This window comes from Bos indicus, chromosome 21 (genome assembly GCF_029378745.1).
Source record: "Bos indicus isolate NIAB-ARS_2022 breed Sahiwal x Tharparkar chromosome 21, NIAB-ARS_B.indTharparkar_mat_pri_1.0, whole genome shotgun sequence".
In the NCBI taxonomy this organism is placed as follows: domain Eukaryota; kingdom Metazoa; phylum Chordata; class Mammalia; order Artiodactyla; family Bovidae; genus Bos; species Bos indicus.
The window spans coordinates 42,611,452-42,630,431 of NC_091780.1; the positions used below are offsets into that span (position 1 = coordinate 42,611,452).

The 18,980-nt window shown below is 42.9% G+C and overlaps 1 protein-coding gene across 3 annotated transcripts in view; it reads left to right on the forward strand.

The window, feature by feature from the left end:
- Positions 1 to 18,980, forward strand: part of NUBPL (NUBP iron-sulfur cluster assembly factor, mitochondrial) — a 526,006-nt gene that overhangs the window by 448,476 nt on the left and 58,550 nt on the right. For all 3 annotated transcript variants that reach the window (XM_070775430.1, XM_070775431.1, XM_070775435.1), the window contains one exon: positions 12,719 to 18,708. Coding sequence is in view for 1 of the 3 variants with exons in the window: in XM_070775435.1 (XP_070631536.1) it covers positions 12,719 to 12,754 (36 nt within the window). In the remaining 2 variants the exon portion in view is untranslated. The remainder of the gene's footprint in view (positions 1 to 12,718; positions 18,709 to 18,980) is intronic.

The following is an 18,980-nucleotide window of genomic DNA, read 5'->3' on the forward strand; positions in this document are numbered from 1 at the left end:
GGTCAGGAGTCCTGATAACTTCCCAGGGGATGCTGGGGTTTCCCTCATGTTGGGATCACCCACTGAGATCCAGCTCCTGAGATGTGATGACTGGGGTCCTGGCATGGAGGGTGTCCACTGCACGTTTTCCTGGCAGCATTTCTCTGCTTCTCTGAGGCTATCATCAAGTCTCACTGTCTCTGTATATGGAAAAAGCTCTAAGATTTTAACTCAAGGGGTACCAAAACCAAGAAGGAAGTGACCATCAAAGGGAGTGTAATAGGAGAGATGCTCTGTAGGTACAAGCTTTGTAAACATTTAAGAGGAGGCTTTGTTATGACTTCCAAATTATATTTTAAATCACTAACCTGATAGTGTGTGTGTGTATAAGAGATGTTTTCTCTGTTCTCCTTTCCTAAGCATTTGAGAACCCTTAGGGATGGAGAAGGCAATGGCACCCCACTCCGGTACTCTTGCCTGGAAAATCCCGTGGACAGAGGAGCCTGGTAGGCTACAGTCCATGGGGTTGCTAGGAGTTGGACATGACTGAGCGACTTCACTTTGACTTTTCACTTTCATGCATTGGAGAAGGCAATGGCAACCCACTCCAGTGTTCTTGCCTGGAGAATCCCAGGGACAGGGGAGCCTGGTGGGCTGCCGTCTATGGGGCCACACAGAGTCGGACACGACTGACGCGACTTAGCAGCAGTAGCAGCAGGGATGGGCCAGAGCTGAGAGTCAGATATGACTAGTGGGAGGAAATGGGCAAACAGCACCTCCCAGCTCTCAGTTGTCCTGGTTTACAAGAATCTTCAGGAACCTCCTAGACAAAGAATTTGAATTGAGTCCTCTAGCAAACTGGAGGAAAGGGATTTGGAAGAAAAAGATGTATCAAATACTAAATTGTAAGAGCTGTACAGTCCCTGGGAGGAAACTTATCCTTAGGGGAAAAAAATTCTGGCACAGCAAGCCGGACTTAGCAAAAGGACTTAAGGATCAAAAGGAGTAATGACTCTCAGTTCAGCACAGAGTCTCTGTTATTTGAAGACACCCTGGTCCAATGATCTCAGTGTCATACGCCAGCACTAGAGAGAAGAATAAATAAAACTGGAGGAGCGGTGTCACCAAAGTGTAACACCACAGGTTACCAAAGTGTAACAGCCCAGACAACTGTGCTGCAGGATGAGGCATCTCCCACCACAGGGCATGACACAAGCAGGAATACCTTCTCCTTTCAGTGTGGCCAAGGCACTTGGCAAAGTTCTGCCTCCCGAGTAGAACAGCAGCATTGGCAGGGCCTGCAGGGGCAGTCTGGTTGCTGGGCAAAGTTGGAACAGGATCATGGCACTGAACACAGGCCCGGATGGAGTCTCAGACACGTTTGACACATTCCTCGGATTCCCAAGAACACCTTCGGGGTAAGGGGTGGTGAAGAGGGAATAAGGCAGATGGAGTCCAAAGCCGGGAAACTCCATATTAACGATAAAATTGCTTAGTTAATTCCTATAGCCTGGAGACACAGTTCTTTGGAAATGTGCTTGGAGGAGTGCAAACATGTATGTTCTACTTCAGTTATTCTCAGCCTCACCTGCTTGTTCCAGCTGCTTCAGAAGTGGGCAGCTCTGCATGGACGTCAGTGGGCTTCACACAGGTGCTTCACACGGGGTTCATAGACAGTGCCACCTGAGACTGCCTCAGGACTGCTCTGCAAGCCCTTCACCTTCCTGGTGCTTCCCTACTGACACAGAGGCATGGGACCACCCTCCACCTTCAGATGCCCAGGTGTGAGCACCAACCTAGAAATGCAAGAGAGTTACTGGTCCCAGTTTAAACCTTTGACTAGTGGGAAATGGGAGTTCTCTACCAATCGTAGAGAAATTCTTTTTCTCCCATCCCAGTACAGCATGCCATCTTTGAGATGCAGTTTATGCACTTTCTTAGAGGATGGTCCCATCAGATGGAGCAAGAAGGTCTGGAGAAGAGACACACAGTTTGGGCATAAAGTGTGCAGATGTTTGTGTTTCACATCAGTGATCACCAAAGAGCATCCAGCGCAGGGAGGATTTCAGCAACCAGCGGGACAGATGATTGATCCTGTGGGTACAAGCTAGTGTCTCTCCTCAGCTCCCCAGTGCTTGTCCTGTGATCCCATCAACAGTGTGGCCAAAGTAGCAAGGAGTCTATGTGTGGGTCCAAAGTATGGGCCCACCTTTGAGGGTCCACCTATGAACCTTCTTACCAAGGCTGCTCAAGGCTTCTTGGCAGAACCAGAGACCTGTGTTGATTCCTTGATATGACACCATTCTTCAGTGACGCATCTGGCTACTTCATAGCAGGGCTGTGATATTGGTCCCTTCTACCCTGATGGGCTGGAGAAGGCAATGGCACCCCACTCCAATATTCTTGCCTGGCAAATCCCATGGACGGAGCAGCCTGGTAGGCTGCAGTCCATGGGGTCGCTAAGAGTCGGAGACGACTGAGCGACTTCCCTTTCACTTTTCACTTTCATGCATTGGAGAAGGAAATGGCAACCCACTCCAGTGTTCTTGCCTGGAGAACCCAGGGACAGGGGAGCCTGGTTGGCTGCTGTCTATGGGGTCGCACAGAGTTGGACACTACTGAAGCGACTTAGCAGCAGCAGCAGCAACCCTGATGGGCAGCCTTCATCTTTACTGTTGGTAAATTAGTTGATACCTACTCTGCATATGGGTTTGTTTTGTCTCCAAGTAATGCCTCCACCTATATAACCACCAAAGGTCTTTCAGAACACCTGGTATATTGATGTAGTCACCCTTACAATGATATGTGAGACCAAGAGACCCATTTTATAGTACTGGCAGAAGAGAGGTGACAATAGGCACATAACTGCAGGATGTACCATGTACCTTGTTATCCAGAAGCAGCCAGTCTAATATCAATCAGTTCAGTTCAGTCCCTAAGTCATGTTCAACTCTTTGTGACCCCATGGACTGCAGCACACCAAGCTTCCCTGTCCTTCACCATCTCCTGGAGTTCACTCAAACTCATGTCCATTGAACCAGTGATGCCATCCAACCGTCTCATCCTCTAATGTCCCCTTCTCCTCCTGCCTTCAATCTTTCCCAGCATCAGAGTCTTTTCCAATGAGTCGACTCTTTGCACCAGGTGGCCAAAGCATGTCAACAGAGTGGTGGAAGAGGCTACTAAAGACTCAACTAAGTCGTCACCTTGGGGGAAACACCTTGCAGAGTTGGAGCAATCTTCTGTGGGCTTGCACTATATATGTTGGATGGTCAGCCAATGTGGGCTTCCCTGGTGGCTCAGTGGTAAAGAATCTACCTGCCAATGCAGGACACACAGGTTCACTCTCTGGGTCAGGAAGATCCCTTTGAAAAGGAAATGCAACACACTCCAGTATTCTTTCCTGGGAAATGCCATGGACAAAGGAGCCTGGCAGGCTACAGTCCATGGGGTCACAGAGAGTCAGACACGACTGGGTGACCAAACAACAACAATCAGCCAATATACGATGGTGGCTCAGACAGTAAAGCGTCTGCCTGCAATGCAGGAGACCCGGGTTCAATTCCTGGGTCAGGAAGATCCCCTGGAGAAGGAAATGGTAATCCACTCCAGCACTCTTGCCTGGAAAATCCCATGGACAGAGGAGCCTGATAGGCTACAGTCCATGGTGTCACAAAGAGTCGGACACGACTGAGCGACTTCACTTCACTTCACTTCATGTTCCCACTAGTTAGAACACATGGGTCTGGGAAGGAGACATGGCCTGTCTTATCATCAGTTCCAGAAACCTTCTCAGGGAAGGTTTTACATTCCTACAAACAGAATTTTCCAAGTTTAGAGGCCCTGATATTCAGAGGTCCAAAGGTTTCCTTTGAACTTGAATTGTATCCACCTCCTGCTTACTTTGGGCTCCTTATACTGGAGGATCAGCAAGCAAAGAAAGAGGAGCTATGGTGGTTCTGCACAATGTGAGCAGGGAAGAGTACTTCTGAAATCCACAGGATTCACAAAGATGTATATATTTTGTTGCATCCAGGGAAAGTGGGTAATTATAGCAATCACAGCCCAAGGGCAAAGCAGTAAAGACCTCACATCCCTTGGGAGTGTAGATCTTGATTATACTACTAGGCTAGCACTGCACATCAGTGGCAAAGTGCTGGCCAAGGTGATAGAAATCTGAAACAGGAGGTGGAAGAGGGGGAGGGTGAATGTCAATTAAGGCCTTAGAACCAGCTGGCACTACATCTTATTTCATTAACCCTCTTGCTCTGAAATTTTTTTTGGAAACTTCAACTGCCACCACCTTGAGGGAAATTCTGTGACTGATTAGACTTAGACCTCCCCTTCAGGGAAAAAGTAAGTGCACCCTCCTCTTAGGAAAATCGAGATTCTAGAGTAAACCAAGTGAGCCAGATGACAGAGGGAACAGCAGGCTGCTTGGTACAGGGTGGGATGTATCAGCTGCTGCTTATCCACCGCTTGAGATCTTTTCCACTTGTCTCTTGCTCCAGCTGACCAGCAGCTTCACAAAGGCACAGCCTGACAGCTCTTTGCCTCACACCCATGCTGTGCACGACTTGCCTGTTACTCTGGGATTTCTTCTATTCCAAGACATTGACGTAGATGTTCACAGCAACCCTTGAAGGTGTACACCTGGGTGTCCAGTGGGGGTTTACTCTATAGAGTGAAACTTGTGACCAGTGGGCTCTGGAAGCAGAGAATACATTCTTCCCCTGTCTTTCCCTACAGGGGCATTGCTGAGACATTGTTTACATGGCTCCATGGAAAAGTCCTTTGATATCAGTCAGTTGTGCTCAGTGGTAGCCAGCACAATATGCTTCCTTATCTGGTTTCTATCTCCTGCTTCACTTCCTTTGTTCTTCACTCCCGATCCTTGGTATACCCTTCCTAACAGTACCTGAACCTTTGCCTCGGGCTCTAGAAACCAGGCTAAGAAAGGGTACCTAATGATAGAAAAAGCAGATAAATATACAAAGATGAAATTATTCTCCTTCACAGAGGAAAGGTAAGTCAACATTTCAACCTAATCGTAGATGAACAGTCTGTTGTACCCAGTGTCCTCAGTGGACCTGATATTTGGGTTTGAGTCCTTGGTATCAAGTAGCAAGAGCTATAGGAGGGAAGTTTATAAGCCTTTTTAGATTGCCACAGGAGACTTCCATTGGAGTTTCAGAAATTTTTAGTTTCATGTTTTTATATAGAATTCAAGAACATCAAACATTTATACAGATTTGAGTTGGCCCAGGGTTACTTTGTAAGAAAGTGAAGTTGTTGTTACATCTTTATATCTGATCTGTAGATATATTTTCAGCATCTTGCACTCATCCTCTAAAATCTTCAGTACTTCTGTTTTCTTTTCTGTCTCCTTTATCTCAACATCTTTAGCTACATATTATTTGGAAGTGGACAGTTAAGGTTTGAAGTTAAGTGTTGATAACTAATAGAGTTTAATTTGGTAGTCCTCCAAGAACCCCAGGAGGTTTTTATAGAATAACCCCTAAATTCAGAAGACCATGTTTCTAATGGTAGAACTTCTGGCATCTACAATTGGCTGGTAAAGACAGATTTGAGGTTTTGTTTTAAAAAAATAACATATACAATTTTTATTTTTCAGTATGTCTAGCACTCAATCCTGGAGAAGGAAATGGCAACCCACTCCAGTGTTCTTGCCTGGAGAATCCCAGGGACGGCAGAGCCTGGTGGGCTGCCGTCTATTGGGTCGCACAGAGTCAGACACAACTGAAGCGACTTAGCAGCAGCAGTAGCAGCAGCAGCACTTAATCCAAGCTATTTTCTTTCTGTGTCCTTTCAGATAATGATCTTTAACTATTAGAAGAAAGGGCAAGAAAATTTAAAAAGCAAAACAAAACCCTGACTCAGTTTACCATCATAAACTGTTTAATAATTAAGTTGAAAGTTAAAAATTTTTTACATGAGTATGCTTAATATTTTACTATACTTACATTATGACATATCTACATATCCATCCCTCTATCCAACCCAGTAGTCCAGTTTGTTTTTTGATGCATTTCAAAATAAATTGCAGCCACTTTCCCCCCTAAATACTTCTCTGGCTTGATTTCCTTCTTAAATAGTCTGCATGTCAGGACAAAGCAAAGAATTCAGCAACTGCTGCTTAAATCTCATTCATTGCTTTGGGAATCCAGGGAAAGTGATATACATGGATGGAATGAATTCAGTTTCTCCTCCAATTGTCTCTCTAGCAAGGAGGTGACTAAAGCCATGAATGTTCATTTCCTGGAAACTGAAGTCCTGACTTGTAAGAAAGAGCCACCTTTGTAGTAAGACAGAACCATCAAACAGTTCTTACATAGCCTCATGCCACAGTAAAACCAGCTCTCAACTGTTTACTTTAAAGACTCAAATCATTTTGCAGTGTCTTTGTGTTTATAGGTAAAAGTGTTTGAAGCTATAAATCAGACCTTGAACTAAGTACAAAGTTTGAGTCAGACCAACATAAGTTGTCTGATTGCATTCCTGACCCACACAGATGCCCTCGGTGGATAAAAGAAGTTGCCCCATCTCAGTCCTGTCTAAATTCATCATTTCCCTGACATGGCACCAGCCACTGGGCTGGCAGCTTCTCCACAAAGTGTCCCTTGACAGCTTCAGCCCCAGGGCTCTCCCTTGCCCACCTGGCACGGCTCTACTTACTACCACACAGTCGAGCACTTAACTGTTTAACCATCTTATGTAGAATGATCGGGCCTTCCTTCCTGTGTCTAAGTTCTTGGAAGATAAGAAACCTGTCTTCTGAATCTTCTACATACCTAGGGGGCTTGGCATAGTGCTAGGCACACACCTGAGACTACAGATCTTAAACCTTCACTTGTGTGTGTATGTATGTGTGCATATATGTTTTCTCATTTAAAGCTCATTGTATAATAGACTGCTTGGCCTACTTGCTTTTAAAAACCTGGTTCTGGGTACTTTTAAAGCGTTTCTTTGCGGATATGTGATCGTGGCAGTTAATATCAGCCAGAATACTTTTCAACAAGTCCGCAGGCAGTCGTCATGAGCAGGGACTTAGAGACAGGGTTTTTCTGTGTTGGAGCCAGAATTCAGAAATGCTCTGCTTTTCTTGGTTAAAAGAGACCCAGGGTTTTTCTTTTCAACACCCATTTGCACTGACCTCTTTTTCTGGCTTCTCAGTAAAAGGATTAAGGACTCAGGAAGCACTGGGGGAAAATGGCTTGTTTAGCTGGAGAAGGGACTTAGGCATGTCTAACAGTGTGGAGTGGAAAAGCCACGAAGCTTCCTCTTCGGGCAGCTCTACAAATCCAGGTCCCTGTCCAGCTCTTGGTCATCCCCCAGTGATGTGCATGGCAGTATCTGTTTGTGTGTGTGTGTGGGTGTGGGTGTGTGTGTTTAGTCAGTCATGTGGAATTCTCCAGGCAAGAATACTGAAGTGGGTATATTGCATGAAACTATTCCCTCAGGTCAGCACATCCTGGGAGTTAGCAGGATAGCATAGGGTGCTAAGCACTGGGGCTATTCATTAACCCACACCTAAACGACCATTTATGTTGTCTTCCAGAGGGTTCAGTCTCTTCTGAGAATGTAATCCAACGCAACGTGTTGATCCTTACTGGAACATCTTGTGGGTTTAGCTAAAACATAAATACCCTGATATGCTTAAAAAGTGAAAACAGATTCAAGCAATAGATGAATGTGCCTTTCTTTCTTCCAAATTTCCCCAGAGAAACTGCCTTCTCATTCTGACTTTTATGTGACAGAAAAATCACCTACAAATGCACTGGAAATGTTGAAAATAATTTCACTGAGGCCTTGTAGTAGGTCACAGCAACTGGGTCTTATGGCTTGCTCCTAACCTGAGCTGGATTTAATTCCAGAACCCAGGTGGGCTATAAAGCAACACCCTCTTTTCATTATCCTTTTTTTTTTTTTTAACTGTGATTCTACAGTAGTTTCAGCAATAAACAGGCTGAAAGAAATCCTTGGAGGCTTATCATCAAAGTTGGATATAGAAAAAGAGATATCAGGCACCCAGCAAGAAACTGTCTAGACAAGAGTCCCAGAGCTTCTACTTTTGTATTTCTTCCTTCCTCTGTCATTCAACAACATCATTGTCTTCAGTGTTTTTCATAATGGTCTACCCTGGAGTGGTCTGGAAAGCAAAGAGTAGAGAATAGACTTTGCCAGAAGAAACATAACTGCACTGAGGGAGTGGAGGTAGGGCAGTTTTATAGTGATCTTGGCAAAAAAGCACCATGTGAAATTCAGAGGTCACTCAGTTCTGCTCTTCACATCATGCATGTGGTAGCCTTGGATTACCATCAGAGCCTAGAGATTGCAGAGACCCCCTACGCCACCTCAGACACAGCCTGTGAGTTGCCAGATTGGAACCCCTGCAACTTACTGGCTTCCCTGGTAGCTCAGCTGGTAAAGAACCTGCCTGTAATGCAGGAGACCCCGATTCGGTTCCTGGGTAGGGAAGATCTACTCGAGAAGGGATAGGCTACCCTCTCCAGTATTCTTGGACTTCCCTGGTGGCTCAAATGGTAAAGTATCCACCTGCATTGTGGGAGACCTGGGTTTGACCCCTGGGTTGGAAAGATCCCCTGGAGAAGAGAACAGCTGCTTACTCCAGTATTCTGGCCTGAGGAATTCCATGGACTGTATATGACTGTATGCAGTGGCTAGCCCTGCAGGAACCAGGGGGGGTCTGCCTATTTTATAGCTAGATCTTGCTCAGATGAAGGAGGGTGAAGGATTAATAACTCCCGTTCCCCATTAAACCCTAGTTCCCTCACAGGAGGCTGTTATCAAACCCACAGCCTATTTAAGAGAGTTCCCAGAGAGGATTAAAGGAAGTCAGCCTCAGACTGTTAGGAGGGAACATCCTAAAAGATTTCCCCCAGAGGAGGAAACAATATGTGGTGAACAAAGCCAAAAGTACAGCTGGAGGCAGAGATGATAGGGATTAAACCCTGGATTAATACGGACAGTGTTAGATGGAATTGTTCAGTAGATAGTAACAGAAAATCCACTATTAGAATGTCTATTGTTTACTTAAGAAAACCTTGAGTTAAACAGTCCCAGGTTTGTGTCAGCATCTTCAGAACTCAAGGGTTCTGAGTCAAAAGTCTTTGCAATTTTCTTCCCCTCATGATGACAGAATGGTTGCCATAACTCCAGGCATTGTGACCTCACAGAGCCATTTTCAAAGGCAGCTAGCAGAAATGTTCTTTGTGTGTCCTCTCTCTTTCATTAATTATAATCATAACTAACATTTTTGAACATTTGCTAATCTTTCAGGGACTATCCTAAGTACTTTACATGTGTTAACTCCTTTAATTCTACAGCAGATAGGAAAAATCAAAGCACAGAGAGTGCAGTTACCTTTATCAGGGTCACAGAGACAAGATGTTGTAAAGCTGGACTCAAGCTTTTGGCAGTTCAGCTCTAGAGCCCTTACAGTGTTAAACCACCTCTCCATTAGGGAAGAAGAGATTTGCCAGAAGACCCTTGGCAACTTCACCTTATGCTTCATTGTTTAGACCTGGGTCACATGACCACCCTGGCTGCAAAGGAGGCTGGGAATACAAATATCTGCCTATTTCAGCCTATAGGAAGATGGAGGCTGTGATGGTCAGTTAAATAGCCAACCAAAAGTATCTGCCATGGTTGTAAAAGAAACAATGGCTCTTGTCATAACTGAAAGGTCCTAGTGCTCTAAGGGTTTAGGTGAAAGTCTCAGGTCACAGGGCTATTTGGCTTACTGGGGAAGAAAAACAAGCTTCTGCTCAAGACCAGCCAGGAATAACAAAAATGCCAGCAGCCTGGTAGTCATATCTTTCAACCAGTCACTAGAGTGTCTGTGCATGAGCAGCTCTTATTAAATTATTTATCCTGATTTAATGGGGAGGAAATCAAATGCAACAGGTGTGGTTCTTCCTGCTTGTTGAATGGCTTTAAAATAAGCTTTCAGATACAGGTTGCCTTGGGGCAAAGCAGCAGGAGGACAAAGCAGCTGTATTTTAAGCTAATTACCAAAATGCTACACTAGTACCTAGCAAAGACGGACATTTGTTCCTGTGTCAGTGGTCATAGGATAAAAATATGGAAAGAAAAAGAGAATATTACATAAGCAATTTGCTTACATGTACTTCAAAAAAAGCCTCTTGAATACAGAATACGGTCACATCTCAAGTGTTATTGTACCTGCTTGTAAACTTGAGTAGAATCTCATTTTAATAAGCTTGAAGAGACTTCCGAATTGCTACATTAGATCCAAATCTCATTAAACTTGAAGCCTATTGCTATAATATACTAAATATACTCTATTGTTTCCTGGGCTTAAAATTCACTTGCACAAAGCCAGCATTAGGTATGCATTTTCAAAGATGTTGGGGGGTAGGGAGGAAGAGATAGGCACTAAAGGACATGCTTGCCTTGTGCCAACCCATTAGGGCCAGAGAAGGTAAATGGTGCTACATCTTTCTGCACTGACTGTAACTGAACAGAACACAATATCTTAATGAAATGCAACATGTTTTTCAAATCTTAGGTGGTTTTGTTTCATGGTTTTATAAATTATATGGTTGTTTGGTTTTACCCCTATTTTTCTTTCTTTTTTTTTGGTCATGAGCTCATTATATTAGTACTAACAGCTAAAATAGGGTATAAAATGAGCAGGGTTTTGAATTGCCATTATCTATTCAGAAAATTGGAGAGGGCAATGGCACCCCACTCCAGTACTTTTGCCTGAAAATCCCATGGATGGAGGAGCCTGGTGGGCTACAGTCCATGGGGTCACTAAGAGTGGGACAGGACTGAGCAACTTCACTTTCACTTTTCACTTTCATGCATTGGAGAAGGAAATGGCAACCCACTCCAGTGTTCTTGCCTGGAGAATCCCAGAGACGGGGGAGCCTGGTGGGCTGCCGTCTATGGGGTCGCACAGAATCGGACAGGACTGAAACGACTTAGCAGCAGCAGCAGCAGCAGCGTTCAGAAAGTAATCAAAGGTTCACTAAAGACAATCTGTAACTGGAAAATGCTGAGCACTCACAAAGCAAACCTACCCAGATCCACTCTTTTTCCTCCCTGGCCCTACAGATAACCATCACCTCCACTATCCCTCATCTCCCTGAGCCTCAGTTTTCTCATCTGCAAAATAGGGAACTGGACTCCATGATTTCTTGGGCTTTGAAGACCTGAGACTCTGAAGTTCTGTGATTCTGTACACCCTAGGTCAATATTTAACAGAGACGCCAAATTCAATAAATATCGTGAAGCCACAACTGACATGCTTTTGTATATGCTGCTAAAAATATTTAACAGAGTGATAAGGGATATAGTCAACCATATTGTAATGATTTTGTATGGTGAGAGATGGTTACTGGACCTGTGGTGGTGATGATTTTGTAATGTATTTGATTGTCAGATCACAATGCTATACACCTGAAACTAACATAATGTTGTATATCAACTATACTTTAATAAAAAGAATATTTAATAATGCAAACAAAACTCTATATGAAAAGGAAATATCTTCATTCAGAAAGCAGATGATTAAGAGGGTAAATATTTCTAAATGCTTTGTTGCACTGGGATTTTTGTTCCCCAATACTATTTCCTGTGTGCACCCTGACAAATAATGTTAAGATGTAAAGCACTCTTAAGGGCATGGAAATAGCCTTGTTCAGTTGGATGTTAAAATGACATTCTACTTACATTATGCTTTATGAATGGAAGGTTAATGGAATTGTGCATGTTTCAGTTTTCACTCTGCAGGTTATTTTATAATAAGGATGAGACTGTCCTACCTTTAATCTGGTGTTTTATTAAATTAAATGCATTGCAAAGAAGGGCCATTTTATTCTGCTGTTCTATCTTATATTCAAAAGCAAGAGGGCCTGCCAAATGCTTCTCTTGTTGATTCTTTTAGGAGTCTCCTATTTCCAGTGAATGTGATATAAGCCCATACTTAGTACATGGAAGAAAAATATTATTAATTTCTTTAAATCTAAGGTCTTTAAACAAAGGCAGGAACTTCCTTTTGGGTTTTTATGATTTGCTATTATCTCACCTAAAAAAATAAAGACTTAAGCATATGAGTGGGTAACTCAAGGGTTCTCAACTAAGGGCTTACCATATCCCTTAACTCAGTAGTTCTTACCCGGGAGGTTATTGGCATTGGTAGAATGATATTCAATATTTGGTTTGCATGACTGACCATGCATTGCAAAGTATTTGGCATTCCTGTCTCCCACCCACTAAACACCAGAAGCATGCTCTGACCATTGTGACAACCATACTTGCTCTATACACATTACCAAATGCCAGCGCCTCTGAAAGAGTCCTCTGCAGAAAGGAGGTCTGGTCATAAGAGATTAGTTTTCAAAAACCCAAAGAGGATCTGTGTCCACATGTGGAGAATGTGACATTTCATCGTTCCAGTCCTCATCTCCAGTGGATGTACCTTGGTGACTTCATTGCTCCCTGGATGATGACACATATTAAGAGGAAAAACCATATACTTTCTCCTAGATCTTGAATAAGCATCAAAGCTTGCAGCATGTAACTTTTTAGAAAACATACATTTGTTTCTTTTTTGTACTTTATGAAATAGACTACATGTGTCCATGGTAAAATAACTCTTGAGAAGTAAAGATCTTGTGTAAGGAGAAACACAACAAGAGAATGAGTGGATTTTATTTCCTTGTTCCAGATTCTTCTGTGGTGCCAGGATTTTGAATTCCAATGAAGTTGAGCATTTTTGGGTGTTGGGTGCTAAATGAGACAGATGCTGTCTTGGGCCCGTGAAAGATGAATCAGACATGTTCTCTGCTTTTGAGGCTCACAGCTGTGCCTGGGAGGCTGACTGCTGGAAAACCAGAGTGTAAAGTAATAAATACCACCATGGAGGTATGTTTACATGCAATGGGAATCAGGGAAACGGGTAGCTGATTTCACCCAGGCATCCGGGAGTGGTGGTGGTGGGAGGAGGCAGAGCTGGCAGATCCAGGGAAGGCTTCAAAGAAAAGGGATCAGATGAGTGGGCCTTAAAGAATAGTACATGGGCCTTTGCCAGGTGGTGATGGGATAGGGAACAGAATTCTAGTAGCAGCATATACATGGTCACAAAGGTGTGAAAAAGAATGGAGAAAATCCAGTGCAGTGAGGCATTAGTGAAAGGGTGCTGGAGCTGATGGTAAAAGATAAGTCAGGGTAGCAGCATTTAGAGGTCCTGATATACCAGGCTAAGAAGTTGGAACTTAATTCATAGATAGAAAGGAAGCAATTTAGATTTTAAGCAGGAAAGTAAAATAATCAGATTTACATAGGGACAGAACTCTGATGGCAGTATAGAAGATGGATAAATGTAGACAGTTTCAACCAGGGATACCAGGTAAGTGAATTAACTGAATACTTCACTTTTAAGCATTCCTTCTTAAGACTTGAGAAACCAAGTTAATTCATAGCAAATTACAGGCAGGCAATAAATTTGAACTAAAGAGCCTCTTGATGAAGGTGAAAGAGGAGAGTGAAAAAGCTGGTTTAATCTGGTCCCATCACTTCATGGCAAGTAGATGGGGGAAAATGAAGACAGTGGCAGATTTTATTTTCTCAGTCTTCAAAATGTCTACAGACAGTGACTGCAGCCCCAAATAAAAGACGTTTGCTTCTTGGAAGAAAAGCTATGACAAACCTAGACAGCATATTGAAAATCAGAGACATCACTTTGTATAGTCTGTATAGTCAAAGCTATGGTTTTTCCATAGTCATGTATGGATGTGAGAGTTGGACCATAAAGAAGGCTGAGTGCCAAAGAACTGATACTTTTGAACTGTGGTGCTGGAGAATACTCTTGAGAGTCCCTTGGACAGCAAGGAGATCAAACCAGTCAATCTTAAAGGAAATCAACCCCGAATATTCATTGGAAGGTCTGATGCTGAAGCTGAAGCTCTAATACTTTGGCCACCTGATGTGAAGAGCCTATTCACTGGAAAAGACCCTGATGCTGGGAAAGATTGAGGGCAGGAGAAGGGGGCAACAGTGGATGAGATGGTTGAATGGCATCATCAACTCAGTGGAGAAAAGTTTGAGCAAACCCCGGGAGACAGTGAAGGACATGGAAGCCTGGTGTGCTGCAGTCCATGGGGTCACAAAGACTCAGACATGACTGAGTGAACAACAACATCTGAGGGGCAGAACTGGGATCTGGATTCAGGTCCTAGGCTCTAGAACTGGCATTCTTTTTTAAGATTTTTTTTTTTTTTTAAGTGGACCATTTTTAAAGTCTTATAGAGTTTGCTCCAGTATTACTTCTGTTATATGTTTTGTTTTTTGGCCACAAGGTATGTGGGATCTTAGCTCCCCGACTAAGGATCAAACCCACACCCCCTGCATTGGAAGGTGAAGTCTTAACCACTGAAATACCAGGGAAGTCCCTAGAACTGGCATTCTTGACAATTGTACCTTTGTAGCAGAGACGGTGGGCTGCTTTCCCCAGTTTATACTTCACCACTGCATTTACCAACCTCCTTGTTCTAGGGGGAGCCACGTGACTAGTTCTTGCCAGTGGAATATAAACTTTGGTATTGAGTGTCAGCTGTGGGCAGAGAGCCTTCTCCATACTCTCGTTTTCTGCCAGCTGAATACAGATGATGAGAATGAGGCTCCAGGGAACAACAAAGCCATGGTGTGGAAAAGCCCATGTCCCTAAGGCGTAACATGGAAGAAAACTGCTGAACCAAAACCCTTGTATTGTATCATTACATAAGCAGGAAATAAACTGAGATTTGGGGGGTCTGTCCACAGTGCAATACAGCGGTGCTGCCTCCCTTTCTTGCCTGAGGGTCAAGAGCAGAACAGTAAGCTTAAAGCTTGAACCTCTGGTGCCCTAGTAGGTTACCCAACATTGCTAAAGGATTGTGGTAATGACCTCAGATTGCGTGGTTTTCCCACACCAAGAGTGGCTCTCTCTTTTCAATCAGCATAACAGAACAACCAGAAGGTGTTAAAAACACAGAGTATGTTTGTAAACACATTGTTCTCGTGTCTTCTCAAAATCCTTGAAAACTCAGGAAGAGGAAAACAACAGAGCTTTGAGCCTAGTAGCACCTCTCATCTGTGAGAGGCCTCCATTCTAGTCCAACTTACATTTAGACGTCACTCCCTCTTTTACACCCCTGCCTGCCAGATCGCAGCCACCTTTGGTGTGAAACCTGGCACATGTTTAATGGGCTCACAAGAGACGATACAGCTGCTTCCAATAGTAAGCAAAAGAGTAACACACCTGGGGAAAGGCACGTGAGTGGAAAGGAGGAAAGCTAGCAATGTGGAGAGTTCGCATACATTCCTACCCAGCTGTGAACTATGTCACCGCTTTGGGCGCCTGGGGTCCATCCCAGAGGGACCCTCAAGGGAGACATACAGACTGCACCTCAGCGTTATCTGCCTGGGAGTAGAAAGGGAAAGCACTTACCCAAGAGAGACCATCCCCCATTGGTCAAAGGTTGCCCAGTGGGGTGTTAAGCCCTGAACCCCCCAGGTTGCACATTCCTAGGGGCCAATTCCAACAGGTACTCAACGCTCAGATGTCAAAGAGGCCCCAGTTAGAGAAGAGAGGCTGTGAGGTGGAGCACCAGCGGTGTCTGATACATGCCTCAATGTTAGACAATGCAGGTGGGATTTGAATCCAATACCTTCTAATCCCAGAGAACAATGTCACGGCTCACACACTGGGGAGAGAACAACAGGCTTGGAACTTGGAACTTTTGCTTCTAGTTCTGGAATTGCTACTTCTTTCTACTTGATTTAGGCAAATTCTTTAATAGCTGGATCTCAGTTGCCTTACCTCTAAATAGGGATACTGAACTAATTCCTTATTCCCCAAAGTGTGTTCAGTTTTACAATAGTGTTGCAAAATATTGATTAGCAGGTATAGTTGAGAAGAGGGAGTTTTGTGGCTAAGTAATACTGGTAAATGCAGCAGTTATACAGATTTCTTAACTGAAGAAATAAAAATTATGCAGATTTCTTCACTGAAGGATATCTCAGAGTCTTTTTTTTTTTTTTTCATTTGTTTATTTAGCTGCACTGAGTCCTAGTCGCTACATCAAGTCGCAAGATCTTGTTTATTTGTAGCATATGCAATCTAGTTCCCTGACTGGAAATCAAACCCTGGGCTCCCCTATTGGGAGCACAGAGTCTTAGCCACTGGGCCAGGAAGCCCCATATCTCAGAGTCTTTATAATATATATTACACAAGCTACTTTATTCAAAAAACATTTCAAAGAACTAATTTGGTTGATATTTATTGAGCACTTACTATTTGCCAGGAATCATGTCAAGATCTTCTCTTACATTGTCTCAGTCATTCATTTCTTCAGAACAATATTTGTCAAGCTTCCTGCTACGTGACCACACTGTTCCTGGCACTGGAGATACCTCTGGGTACAAGATAAAGTCCCTAGTTTTTACCTGGGAATGAGGTAAGGACAGACAAGAAATAGGTAAGCATGAACAAAGAAATTGGCATGCCTCATCTCATTGTATTCTCAATTACTGCGACAAGGACTAGCTTTATCATGCCTATTTTATAAATACTGAGACTAAGGACTAGAGCGGGTAACATTTGAAATCACAGAGGTGGACGTGCTAGAACTAGGACTGTGTGTGCATTAAAGTCTAATTTAAAAGTGTTGTTGGCATCAGGTGAACAGCATTGGGTTCATCAGTATCCTGGGTCCAGCGCATACCTTGTCATCAATCCACACACAGCTCATGCCCATGGCTATTAAGGTGACCACCACTCTGCTCTGTTGTCTTGTCCACCATTCTGAAGGTCAGTGTTCTGCAAAACACCAGTTTGAGAAACAATGCAGATAGTCTAGGAGGAGGACCTCTGGCCATAATGAGACAAGCAGCAGCAAAAGATTTTGCTCATACCCAAGTGGAGATTTGGAACTCAAATGAATGAGAGGTGACAGTTTTGCAAAGTATTGCATAGTGTCTCATTAGTTATGCCTCTCAACAATTCTGAATAAACTATTTTTCTCTTCTGACTGTAACATTTACATTTTTTTCTCTATAAAAAGTAAATGGTGGTGTGGAAGTTTTTGCACCTTTAATAACCTAAGGAGTGACTTGTCAGTGATAAGCTGATTTTTACAGCATATACTTTTCCTTGACACATGCCTTTGAAGAAAATTAAAAATCCAGGACCTGATTTTAATGATCCTTTGGTCTGTGATATTACTCTCAGAAAAAATAATGTAGGGAAAAGAGAATTATATTTTCTGTATATGACCTACTGAAATAATCAGGATTGTTGCATGTTAGTTATAATGAACTATCCTTTGAAGATATAGGCTATTTGTATATAGATAACACTTCCTTAAATGCTTTGCTATTTTTGCCATTGAGAGACCCCTCATAAAGCTCAATCTAGATCTAATCTGACTTTAAAATTCCCAGATGAAAGGAGCTTGAAGGAGTTACAATTTGTAAAATCCCCACAGTTAATGGAAACATCACTCACATACACTATTGTGTTTAAATAATTATGTGACCACATTTGAAAAATGAAAAAAAAAAAAAAGAAATACTGTTCTTTGTGGAGATTTGCATAAGTAAAGAGTCACAAATAATAACAACAACACAAGATAGTTTGAGGATGATGAGACCTCAGTCATTTGAGGCCTTTAGGACCACATCTCCCATTGAAACTGGAATCTCTAGCCATATAGTTCCCTCTGCTTCTGCTGGTTGGCATGCAGCTGGGCCATGTTCTTCCAGTGTGCATTAGGGAAAAGAACAGGAACTGGAAAATGTATGAGAGTAAATGTAGTGCTATTCACCATAGACCATGTGGTTTTTAAAAAATATATATATCATTTTGCTTAACAGGACTAAGGCAGAGATCACAGAGCTGACACAGTAAAGGTGAGTTAGAATGTGTTAGAGGCTGCTCCAGGAGAATGTCCAGCACTCTTATGACTTGCCACTAACCATAAGCCAAACCTCAAAACCTCGTTCTCTGCTTTTCTATGAGAAAATATGATCCACCGTGTCCAACCTTTTTAGAATAACCAAGGTTTCACAAAATGTGAAGTATAATTATATAATATTTAACTAGATGGTCAAGGGAAGTGCATCCGCTATTCTAAACAGGTCGTGGCGGAAAACTAATTACAGATGACTGCAGAGAGAAAAGGGCAGTGTGTAGATAGTGAGATGGAAAAACACATTACAAAGCAAAGGCCGTCTCACTTGATCTTTGAAATTATTGATTCAGGATTCCTGAGTCTTGGTTAAGAGGAAGTAAATGTTAAAGCTGTAATTCTCATCTTACACAGAGGAGTGTAAGAACTCTCTACAAGAACTCTTTGGATGCTCATGCAAAAGCAGAAAGAAGAGGACAACCCTTGCAAAGGAAATGTTTGCCTGTTTTACTAGAATAAAATCAGAATTAGAACCGTTTTCCAGAATGGCTGAGATAGCAAAGTTCTCTGTTTAAAAGGGGATTTAGTCCAAATAGTCCCCCTGTGCTTTGATCTTTTCTACATCATTGTTCCCAGGCTTAGACCTCCTGTGGGTCAGAAACCTACCTGTGGCCTGACACAGCCTACATTTTTATGAGGATGACACAAACAAAACACTACCTACTTGAGAAGTCCAAAAGAGGTGACTAAAAGGAAATACGCATGATAGGTATGGATGGCTAATTTTTTTCCCTTCAATAATTCATCAGACACATACTGAGCAATTTCTATGTCTCTACCAGGTCTTGGAAACACCAGAGTAAATGACATCTTGTTTGTGGAGAGCTTTCTGTTTTTCCTTTTGTGTAATAAAAAGGATAGATAAGTCATAGGAAGCCACGCTGTGGTAGCTAACAGGGGAGATACATGGTCTGGGAGCACAGAGAAGAGGTGTTTAAGAAAATCTTGGAAATCAGTGAAACCTTCTACAAGTTGCCAAAC